The sequence below is a fragment of the Alosa alosa genome, chromosome 15 (assembly GCF_017589495.1).
Source record: "Alosa alosa isolate M-15738 ecotype Scorff River chromosome 15, AALO_Geno_1.1, whole genome shotgun sequence".
NCBI lineage: Eukaryota > Metazoa > Chordata > Actinopteri > Clupeiformes > Clupeidae > Alosa > Alosa alosa.
Genome location: NC_063203.1, coordinates 12,650,619 through 12,663,002, shown reverse-complemented (window position 1 = coordinate 12,663,002; position 12,384 = coordinate 12,650,619). Strand labels below are relative to the sequence as shown.

Genomic DNA, 12,384 nt, shown 5'->3' with positions numbered 1-12,384 from the left:
AGGCAAGCACAGAAAACCGGGCCACCACGGACAATACAACGACAACGATCTGATTCAAAGCAGACTATGAGTGCGACACCACATGCAGAGCGCCAACAGTTTGTGGATGTACAAAGTAAGCTGCATGCTAAAAGGGTCTCAAACTTCCTCATCTATCCCGCCACATTAAAAGTGACCCACAGAGGACAACAGCGACTATTCGAGACGACCAAAGAAGCTGAAGACTTCTATGAAAACTTGGGCGAGGATGATTACTGAGGCGACACAGACATGCAGGTGCGACCCGTCAGGATCAACAGGCGAAGTATGAGCGGACGCCCGGAGGAAGAGATGACCTCATCAGAGATGCTGCAACAAGAGTCGCCTGAATCATCTCGACCAAGCTCACCTAGTGGGAAATGAGAATTGAACTGTTGTGGTAAAAAGTTATTCCAGAGGATTATGTAAAGTGCAGTCGCAATTTAACGCTCTAAGCTGAATGGACAAAATCGCAAATAAACGGCAATCATATGGCTATGCTTTAGTAGGCCTATGCCATATGACGTTATCCATTTCAGTTACTCCTCGTAAAGGGCTTACCATTGTTACTGTTCATTGTAAAGCCTACTTTTTACAACTTAAAAATGACCTAAACTGTTACCTAACTGTTTGCTTAACATGTGGAAACCATAAGACCTGTTTTTTCTTTTTCTCCGTTACGTGGTGGAGGGAGGGGTGGGCTGGGATTGGCGTTACCTCGTTTGATGTGGCCGCGTATCTTATTTTTTGTGTGGGGGTGTTAAGCGGTCTCGGGGAAAGGGGATTTTATATTTTATGTTTTATCACACCTTGCTTATTTTTGTAACTATACAGTCTGTCAAGAAAATTCTTTTTAGTAGAGAAGTCAGGTAGAGTACATTTCAATCTGCAGCAACATTTAGAAAAATGGCTGAACTTTCTGTTATGTCTGTCAATATTAGAGGTCTCAATAGCCCAGTCAAACGGCACAATTTTTTTTGGATTTTCTAAAAAAAGAAAGTGTATAGACATAGCGCTCATAAGAAAACACACCTACGCCAGAAAGATGTGAATCGCCACAAAATATACATTACAAAGTAGCAGCTTCATCCAAGACAATACCAAGACCAAGGGCTCCACCTATACTGATATCAAGGAAGTGCGGCCTTACCATAGATAAATGTAGCAAAGACATCACTGGAAGAGTATCTTATATATGCACCAACATAGGGAGAGGAAAATTGCTTTTTTGTCTCTGTATATGCACCAGCCATATTAGATGAAACTTTTTTTTCCCAAGGTTAACTAATGAACTGCTTATGCTTTCAGTGTTTAATACTCTTTAATTGTTGGAGGAGATATGAATGCAGTGCTGGATTTAAAACAAGACAGGTCAGGTGCTACCCACACTATTGACAGCTCAACAACAGGTGTCAGAGTTGTTTAAAACAACAGTGGACAGTCTGCACTTAACAGACATTTGGAGACTTCATAACCCAACTAGCAAAGATTACACATTCTTCTCCACTGGCGTCACCTATCACATTCCCGCAAGATTGATTACATGTTGTGCTCTACTGAATTGAGACCAATGTTTCCATCTATAGTTATGGATCCAGCTATCTTATCAGATCACAGCCCAATAATATCAACATTTAACTGTAATACTTCAGGGGAAAATCTAGAAGGTGGCAATTTAATACATCTCTTCTTCAGAACACAGAATTTGACATAGAGTTTAGAGCCAAAATGGCCGAATTTCTAGTAATTAATACAGCTTCAACTGCAGACCCAGCCTTCCAGACCCTCCTTTTCAGCCCATTTAAAAAGGAAAAGACAAGAAAGGGTTAAAGAGTTAGAGAAACAGTGTCAATCTTTGGACCACAAACTTAAAAGTAAATTTTCTAGAACAATTCATAATGATCTTGTAACAAACCGAAATGAACTAAATGATTTACTGAGAAGGAGAGCTGAATTCTTAATGCATAGAGTAAGACAAAACTATTATTCCAATGGCAGCAAACCAAGCAAACTACTTGCTCTCAAGCTAAAACAAAATGAATCCAGGGCCAAAATTAATAGCATATTCACAGAGAATGGCATCTCAACAAATTACCAGGATATTAACACCACCTTCAAGTCATTTTATTCAGAATTGTACAAGTGCCCAACCAATTCCAACACAGCACAATGTCAAGAATTTCTTAAAATCTGGAGCTACCTTTGTCTGAGTCCAGATGAGGCTGGAAAATTGGGCCAACCAATCTCACTAGAGGAACTTAAAACTGCATTAAAGGGCACTAAAAAGGGCAAAACCCCAGGCTTAGACGGAATCCCATCAGAACTATTATTGCAGTATTTTGATATTCTTGGACCTACAATCCTACAAGCTTTAACATCAGCTATGGAGAGAGGCACTTTTCTACAACAAACAAATACTGCACTTATATCAGTCTTACCCAAAAAAGGCAAAGATCCAAAACATTGTGCCAATTACAGACCTATAAGCCTACTGGGGACAGATATCAAGCTGGTTTCCAAGGTGTTGGCATTACGCTTGGAACATGTCATTGAGAAGTTAGTTCATCCCGACCAAACTGGCTTCATACCCAACCGCCATGCAGCGGACAACATTCGCAGACTGCTACATATAATCCATGAAGCCAAAAATCTCACAACACCTGCAGCAGTTTTATCTCTGGGACGCTCAAAGCATTTGACCGCTTTTTATCGTGGAGCTATTTGTGGCTAGTATTGGAGAAACTTGGTCTTGGGTCAAAATTCATTGACATGGTGCGCACCTTATACGCAAACCCAACTGCTATTGTCTCAACTAATGGTCTACACTCACTGCCTTTTCCTATCGAACGTGGCTCCCGACAGGGATGTCCACTATCACCTCTCCTATTTGCACTTTCTTTGGAACCGTTGGCCCAAGCTATAAGACAAAACAAAATCTGCAATTACCCACTCAAATCATGTGACAACTCAATATCCTTATTTGCTGATGACATCTTATTATATATAGCTGACCTTGAAGACTCCATACCTACAATTCTACAAACCTTCAGTATATTTGGTTCAATCTCTGGGTTACAAAATCAATTGGGAGAAATCTAATATGCTTAAACTAAAACAATATACCAGTTAAAGGGCCAGTTAATCATCCAATTCCATTACAAAGCAAAATCACTTACCTGGGTGTTACATTCATACATCTATGAAGAAAAATTGTTCAAGACAACTATGAGAGTATGCTTAATAATGTGCAGAGAGATTTGAAAAATTGGGCTGCACTACCAGCATCATTCAGATCTAGGGTAGCGGTGATTAAAATGAATATTCTGCCCCGTGTTAATTTTTTGAGTGCAATGATACCTCTAGCACCACCGGTAAAATACTGGAAGAGACTTGACTCACTTATCAGACAATACATATGGAACAATAAACAACCCAGACTAAAAATGTTAACGTTGCAGCTCACCACAAGTAATGGAGGATTAGCTCTCCCCAATTTTAAAGTATACCATCTGGCCTTTCAATTAGTGCTCTTAAGATATGGTTGGACCCCTTAGCTACTGTTCCATGGAAAGATATAGAACAACAACTTATTCATTATGTACTTAATAGAGGACTTGGCCTTTGCATGTGTTAGTCTGAAAAAAATGTTCTTTAAGCTATGGTCCTATCATCACAAACACAATATCCAATCTTAGACATGCAGAGAGACTTTTGGGCTACACAAATAAATGGCATAAGCACACACCTTTATGGCACAATTCACACTTAGTGTCTGGTAATAAATCCTTTACATGCAAAATGTGGAGTGAGAGGGTGTGTAAACATTGGACCATATTGTCAATGAAAAAAAGGTTTACTGAGCTTTGAAGAACTTAAAACCAAAATTTGATATCCCCAAAACAACATTCTACATGTATTTACGATACGATCAGCCCTGAAAAGTCAGGATATATCATGGGGAACTCCACTTGACACACACCCCATTTGGAAATTGTTTTTTTACTTTCCAGTAAGGAGAGTGGCATCTACTGTCTATAAGACAATGATGGAGGCAATTACAGGGAAACTTCCTATAATTCAAGTATGGGAACGAGATTTGAATATTGGAAACGACATGATTGACTGGGAAGCGGTGTGGGATAATATTTTTCATTGCTCTAAAAACCCAAACCACCAACATATCCACTTTAACATCTGTCATAGGACATATTGGACTCTTCAGAAAAGGTTCCTAACAAAAGCCATTCCAAGTCCCCATTGCACTTTCTGTAAACCAGAACAAACTGGGACCTTTCTACACATGGTATGGGAATGTGATCAAAAAAAAAAACAAAAGATCTAGAGTATCCATTGGGGTAGGTAAAAATGGCTGTGTTTAAAGCTGCTGCTGTAGTTTTCTCTCCCCTTAGCTCAGTATCAGAGAGAAATTCATGTCTTATCTTTCTGTCCCCATCTCCCTTTCTGCTAATGATCCAACATCAGCTGTTCAAGGAGACACCCAGGGAACTTATATATTATATATATATATATATATATATATAATGGCCTCTTTTGCCCAGTGTGTGTTTGTGTTTCGGTGTTCGGTATGTTTGTGTGAGAGAGAGAGAGTGTGTGTGTGTGTGTGTGTTTGTGTTTCTCGGTATGTGTGAGAGAGAGAGAGAGAGAGAGAGAGAGAGAGAGTGTGTGTGTGTGTGTGTGTCAGTGAGAGAGAGAGGTGGCAAGAGAGAGAGGGAGAGAGAGACAAAGGTAGAGTGAGTTTTTGAGCCGTGTCTGAATGTTTGTATACATAACAGCAGGTGCGTGTGTTTGTGTGTTTGTGTGATCGTGTATGTGTCACCCAGGGAGCAGATCTTTTTTTTTTTTTTTTTTTGTATTTTCCTCTTTTTAAACAAAATCTACACACTCGCCACATTTTCCTATTGAACTCCATCGCCAGGCAATGATTCAAAGAGTTCTCTTTTCTTTCCTCCTCCCTCGTCTCCCTAATCCTGGGCCGGGTGTTTGGGAGGGCCAGTGGGCGGCATGGACCAGCCGATAACTCTCTCTGAATCGCAGGCTGGGCAGAACAAGGAGGGAAGGCCAGGACGGGTGGAGGAAGGGGTGGGAGAGAAAAAAAAAAACACACAGGGACTTCACTTAGACGCAGCGATGTGTGCCTGGCACTTTGAAGATGCCTCAGCAGCAAGCTTCAAAGAGGGGCAGACCTTGAACGCAAACTGCAGAAGCCTCCGTTCGCGTTAGCTAGCACCGCGCCGCGATCACATCGGCCCCCGCCGCCGTGTAAACTCGTCCAGCCGCCTAGTCAACAGTCACTACCCCTCCGCTTATGCCCAGTGCTCTGTGCTCTCTCTCTCTCTCTCTCTCTCTCTCTCTCTCTCAAAACACACACACCCTCTTCCTATCTCTCCCTCATATCCCATCTCATTCTGTTTCTCTCTGTGTTCTCTACCAACTCTTTCTTGCTCTTACTCTCTCTCTCTCTTTTTCCGTATCCTTCTCCCTGTCCTCTACCCCCTTCTTTTCTTTCTCTTTCTTCTCATACCTCTTGATCTCTCATTTCCTCCCTCTCTCTCTCCTTCAAACCTTGCTGTCACATATTATTATCCTACTGTAATGAGATGCGACTCCACTGTGTGCAGGACAATGCAGGCAACACAACACAAAGCCCCAAAGCGCTCCTGTTTTGACAGTTTTCTGTGGGAAGTCGAATGTGGAGACATGCTTTTTTTTAAAGGAGGTGGTTGTCAACTCAGAACCCCTATCCTCCTCAACCACCACCCCCCCCCCCGACACCCCCCCACCCCACCCCAGCCCATCCCGTGAAGGCCCCCGACCTCCTCTGTCTGCTCGTCCAATCGGTACGGCCCCTTATCTCTCCTCGCTCAGTAGCGTGTCTTCCGCTCCCGCAAATTGGCCGTGGGGGACTGCGAGCTAAAAATAGGGGCCGAGGGGTGACATTGATAATCCCTGCTAATGGCACGTTAGCGCTTTCACTCTCCGCAGGAATCTGGCAGCTGATTCACATTGAGGTGTGGAGAACTGACAGCGTACGAACACACCATCGCTCCCAGACTTTTTTTTTTTTTCGTTATTTATTTATTTACAGTAACAAATTGGTGTGTTTGTCTCCTTAGAATAAATCAAATGGTGACACTGTTGAGATTTTAATGATTACTTCCGAAAGTCCCAGTTAGCCATGCAGATTAACTTTCATGGTGGGACGTGGTTCTGTGCTGCACCTATGTTTGCCTGAAGTCTTGACATCTTCTCCAGGAATAGGGCATTGCCCCGTGGAGCTAAGTACACCATGCCAGTTGCTCTGCAAGTACCTTTGCTGTTTCTCTGGTAGTGATGTTTGTGTATGTCCACCCATTGGAGGCAGCGTTATCCATGCACCGCGTAGAGTCCCATAACACTGCAGATGCTTACAGCTGCATCAGTGTCACATCCTCAAACGATCTGTAATAAAGAGATGGTAAGTGAAGTTGGTAAACTTCCACCGAATGAGAAAATAGAGTGCCATAGCAGCTAATGGACAATGCCTCCGCAAGAAAGAATCACAAAGCAGCTCAGGAAAAACACAATCCCATAATAATAGATTCCGTTGTGATTGGGATTCAGTTGCTTTAATTCAGCCGAGGTCGGCAAGTTTTAGTTAGGTTGGTTCCGAGAAGCGCATTTCAATAATTGGCTGCCGCAAACTCATAATTTGCATCCTGAAATGGAATGAACCTTGGGAATATTAATTTGAATGTATTCACTGGCTTTTCAGTTGTAATTATTTGTGGCTGTGTATAATAGATTTATTCAGGTAGGAAGAAGTCTCTTCCACCACCACCCCCCACACACCCCCCAAAAAAGCAATTTTGTAATTTGAATGAATTTTCTGTCTGGTGCTTTATATGGTGCTATGGAAATGTCCAGTCTTGTCCCAGACAATCATTATAGCATGGTCAAAGCAAGCGACCGTACTGTAAAAAATTCAAAAAATGGGTTCTCTCATTTCACGTCATACATATTTATAGTTTGGCTGCTTCGGAGATGTACTCGTTTAATTCCCGTCCGCCGTTAAAAAGAGCTCCATCCTTTCATCCATATGCAGGCTTTTGTCAGCGAGAAGCACGAGGGGGACAAGGTCATCGTCTCCGAGAGGGCCCACGTCGTTTTCATCTTCAACTTCCATCCTACTAACAGCTACCAAGACTACCGCGTCGGTGCCGAGATGCCCGGGAAGTATCCTTTACTTTTCACAGCCTGGTGCAGGTGCTCACTTTGTCACCACTCTCAATGAAAAGGGCTTTTTGCAGTAAATTGGTGAATATGTACCGATTTTCCAACAAGGATATTATTAGAGCCCACTTCAGTTTGTTTTTGAGTTAAACCCTCAGTAATTAAAATGTTTTTGATACTGTTCGGGTTGACCTCCTGTAACAGTTAACGCTATATACTTAGTGTGCTGTATATCTGTCAGCGGCATAATTGGTGTTTTAATTTTAAGTTCATATACTGATTAGCAGTCTGTTGATGTGTGTGCCTTTGTGTGCCTCCGCAGTGGGTCTACTCCATCACTCCACTCGAGGGCCATTTCGTGCAGGTGTCTGTGTACACAAACTCGGTGGGTTTCCAACGGCATTTACTTTTGATGGATGCCCCAGACGGTCAGAGTTGCCTCAGATGTGTCACATTTGGTGGTCCCCCAGCCTCTAAAACACCCATCAGCCATGTTCACTCTCCACTCTCTCTTTTCTCTCTCATTTACATGGTGGCGTGTTTTGAAACACCAAGTGTGAGACACACGCTTGCATCACAGGCAGACTAATGGTGCATCTGCCCAGAACCAGACGCTACTTTGTCGGGCTCGAGGGGAACTCGGAGAGACGGGGGGCACGGCAATGTAACCGTTATACTGCGGACATTTCGGCTCGTCAAAATGTGCCTGTTCTGCACCCCACCCCACCCCACCCCACCTGGGCTGCTTTGGGCATTGAACCTATGACCTTGACATTGCCTTTTCTCTGCTCTTGCAGATCTCAGAACCTCTCTGGAAGTGTCTGTTTCCTGCGAGAGCTGGCCAGTCATTGGCTAACGAGGTGTGGAGCTGAGAGCTCCTGCATGTTTAATGCCCAGGGATGATGGCCATCGGCGGCTGAATGACCAGAGGGTCCTTGAACATGGTGTTCACCTTGGATGCTTCAGGGGGCTTCTAGGATGCATCCGCCAGAAAGAAAAAAAAATGGAGAATTTCAGATAAGGTTTTGGCAATGGGGGCCAAAGCTATATATTCTAGGGGCCACGTTTTTACAGCGAGTGCAGGTTCGGGGAAGGCGTGTGGTGTGCTATGCACAGTGCAGTGATGTAGTGCCTGTCTCTGCTGCTCTGGGGTCAGGTTCTCGCAGGTCAAAGAGACTGTCCCCTTTCTGAAATTAAAAAGAAGGGAATTCTCAGAAGTGTTTTGCAATAACTCTGCCCAGTGCATTGGGAGCAAAGTTGAACTTTTTTTTTTTGAGTTTCCAAGGATCTAGTTGTCTAGTGTAGGAATAGAAAACATGGCAGCCGTTATATATTTCAGTGTTTGTGGTCAACCTGGAACTAGAGCAGGACTGGAGAGGTATAAACTGATTTTTTTTGGTATGAGGAGGCAGATTTAGCCTTCAGTGCATGAACTTTGGGGATTGTTTTTTTTCCTTGTGGGCGCTTCCAGTGTCATTTTTATATATGTATGATATATTTTATATATCTTTCATGTATTATTCATTTTCCCATGTAATTCCTACCTCCTGGCAACCTTTTGATGTTTAAGGAGATGTCCTCAGATATTGATAGTTAGGAAAGCAAGCGGAAGAGAGAACGCGGGAGAGAGGGAGCAGGGAGATGGAACATGCAAATAGCTCAAAGGGCAAAGCCAGAGTTTGTCATTAATACAGAGGCGCAGTAAACATGGGTGTGCATCTGTCTGTGATCATTTGTATGTGTGTGTGTGTGTGTGTGTGTGTGTGTATATAAGTGTGTGTCTGAGTCTCTGTTTGTGCCTACGCACTCCTGCAGAAGGTAAACGGCAAATATGTGTGCGTGTGTGTGTGTGTGTGTGTGTGTGTGTGTGTGTGTGTGTATGTGTGTGTGTGTGTGCCTGAGTACACCCCAGAGCTCGGAGATGCCTGGCGACTTGCTGTGGCGGGGCGCGAGCAGCAGAGGATCCAATTAGAGCCGAAGACAGATGAAAGTGCCACTCAGAGGCAAAAGGGAGGTAAACAAGACGAGTCCATAGGTGTCCAAAGTGCTTTTTCATTAAAGCCCGGGCCTGTCGCTCCGCTTCGTTTCCACCGCCGCGTGTTAAAGAGTGACGCCACGCGGGAGCCGGGGGGGGGGGGTGTCGTGGGTAGAAAAAGAAGCAGACCCTGCTGTCTTTGGATTGATTTCAGCTGGGATGTGGGGGGGGGTGCATGGGGGAAACACATTGGGTAAAAGGGTGAGTGGAGTGGAAGACTACGTCTGTATGGACGTGTGTGTTCCTGTAGGGGAGCTCAATGGCTTTCACTTTCACAGGTGCAACCGTAGCTATTAATGCACCGCATATTACTGTGTTGTGGTAGCGGTCTGCTAGAACATGGGTGGGATGCGAACAAGCCTTAGCGAGCTTTTAAAACTACACTTTCTCAACGATATCACTGCCTGCTCACCAGGACTCACAGCTGACAGGGCAGATGTTTTTTTTTTTCTACAGCTAGTTTTTCTTTTTCTTCTCTCTTCTTTTAAAATGTTTCTGTTCATCGTAGGGGAGGCAAAAAGTTGGGAGGGGAAGTTTCCCCCAAAGTTTAATGCTGAACCCCTAAACACTGGCCATTAAAATTCAGCCGACATCAGTGTTTTGACAGGTGCTCGAGCCCGCAGTGTTTTTATCCTGCATCTGCCCCCCCACATCCACCCCACCCCCACAGATTCAACCTTTTCTACCCCCCCCTCTTTCCCTTGGTAGGTGCCTTCTCGAGGCTTCTGGCAGCCCGCTCCAGCCAGCCAGTTGGTGCTATTTAAAATCCCGGTTGGATACCGCCCCGGAAAAAAAAAACGAAAAGCCTTGCGCTGTCAAAGTAGATATGTCTTTTGATGGTGCATGCCGCGGCCCTATCGACACGCCAGAGATTGTGTCAGGTCATCCCCACTCTCATTATCCACCGGGGCATTTACCCGACAACCATCCTAATTTGGACGCCACGGCGACAACATGAGACTTAGAATGAGAATGGGTGCATTCTCTCTCCCCCGCACTTGGTGCCAACAAGCAGCCTGCGCAGTGCCTAGAGTGTATCGGGGTTGTTGTGTGTGTTAGTGTGTGTGTGTGTGTGTGTGTATGTGTTTGTTTGTTTGTGTGTGTCTGCAATCATAGGATGGGTCGATGCCTAGTGGAGTGTCAGCATGGAGCTTCAGGCTCCTACCTGACAGTGAAATGTTATGTGGATTATATGTTTGACCATAATTTATAGCCTGTAAGGTGTATTTTGCAGGCAAGTGTGCTTTTTAAACCTGATGTGTGTTTTTCCCGCAAATGCTGTCATGACATGAATGATTCAAGTGGAGTTTTTTTAAACAAAATTTCAGTTAGCAGTTGCACCGCCTTGACAAAATGATCAGCTTTTTCGAAAAGGCATTTCGAAAGCTCCTCCTTACTTGATTCCTTCTATTTGATTCCTTCTATCGTAAATAAAATGTATAGCAGAAATCTGGGATAGAGGGAGTCTTAAACTAAAACCAACAGGAGTTGAAAATAGACCTGCCAAAGTTATTTGCAAGTGCAGGACAGGTGTCAACTCAATAACAGTTTTCACTGGCCTCGCTGACACCGCCGCAAGCCGCACTCACCCAAGCTATTGGATGTGAGCAGCTGCGAGGTAAGGTGCTGCACCAATAACAAATCCAAGAGTAAACTTAGGCCACAGGAATAAAACTAAGCAACTAAAAGAAACTGCAGTGAGTTCATATCATCAAGACCTCCAAACAAGATTGTAATCCGTCCCGGTTTTGCTGCTTTCCACAGATAATCACCCATCAAAGACTTATCAGGTATTACTGTAATGGTGGAAACCTCACATGAACCTGTTGATGTAAAGCCATTCCACCATTGTGGTAGCAAGCTGCCTGTAGGCATCAAAAGTGCTTTGAGTCATTATATGAATATTGAATAATAGCTGATGGTGTTATTGTACTCAATGCTATTATTTTACTTTCATATGAAGAACTCTTCTTTGTGATTCCAAAATAAGATGGTGTAACGGCTGATGTAATGGATTTACTTTCACTTTGAAAATGTTTGGTAAGTGTATTTGATGTGATTTTCAAATGCAACTTACAGACATTAAACAGTTTGTACATAATTTTAGACATCAGGAAAAGTAGCATTTATATTTGTACTCTGCTGAGGTTGCTGAGCATTTGTAAAAGCATGTTTACTTTCCACATGCGTGAATTCACTAGCTTTATGAATGATTGACTCCAAACCAGGATGGAGTCTTTGCACCTCCAGTCAGTCCATGTCTTGGTGTAGTAATCAGACTTTAAGGCCTAGTCCACACGTACCAAACCGATCTTTTTTTCCTCCGTCTTCCCTGGAACCGTATTAAGAATATTTGCGTCCAAACGGATCCATCTCAACACCACTCAACACGTTACTTCATACCCCAGGCCTATAGGTGGCACTGTTTCTTTACAGAAATTGACCAAAACTTGCGCTTTACAAACAGACAGAATAGGCTACGACCAAATGGCTAGTGCAAGGAAACCAGAATTGTTTGTGTGGACTGATGGTGAACTGTCATCTGTAAAACTAATAAACTTTATTTTTACGGTTTGTGAAGGGTGCAGTCCCCGCCCTTTTATTTGGCTAACGAGGTAGGCCTACTAATCACCTTTTACTTTCTTTGGTTGTAGGATAGTCCGTGATTCACATTAGTTTTGGCTATCACCGCAATTAGGCTACTAAACGGAAGACTTACCCAAGTTCTAGGCTATTCTGTCGCATTTATAATATTGCTATAAAACCTTCGTTAGTAACAGTCAATACTTTTGCCTGCATCAAATCGCGCATTTGCATTCAGTGTGCTACCATCGGCTTAACGTGAGTTCTAAGCGTCTTTGTATGCTTATGTCTCATTTCACTCGACTGTGAATGCATGTATATATGTTGTAAGACATGTAAAATAAATGAATGACACTGGCACTACGCACAAATTAATGTAGCCTAAACTTACACCGAACTTTCCTAATAACTTAAGTTCTCTCGCGTCACTGACCGTAGCTAGAATGCATAAAGAAACACCGGGAAAAACAGTGTTCAGTCCACCAAGTCATAAGCTATCGACGCTGCGCAGCACCAGT

The 12,384-nt window shown here is 43.5% G+C and overlaps 1 protein-coding gene across 1 annotated transcript in view; it reads left to right on the top strand.

Moving 5' to 3' along the window:
- gbe1b (glucan (1,4-alpha-), branching enzyme 1b) overlaps positions 1-12,384 on the top strand; it is a 102,510-nt gene that overhangs the window by 70,150 nt on the left and 19,976 nt on the right. The window contains exon 14 of the mRNA XM_048264580.1: positions 7,121-7,251. Coding sequence (XP_048120537.1) covers positions 7,121-7,251 — 131 coding nt within the window. The remainder of the gene's footprint in view (positions 1-7,120; positions 7,252-12,384) is intronic.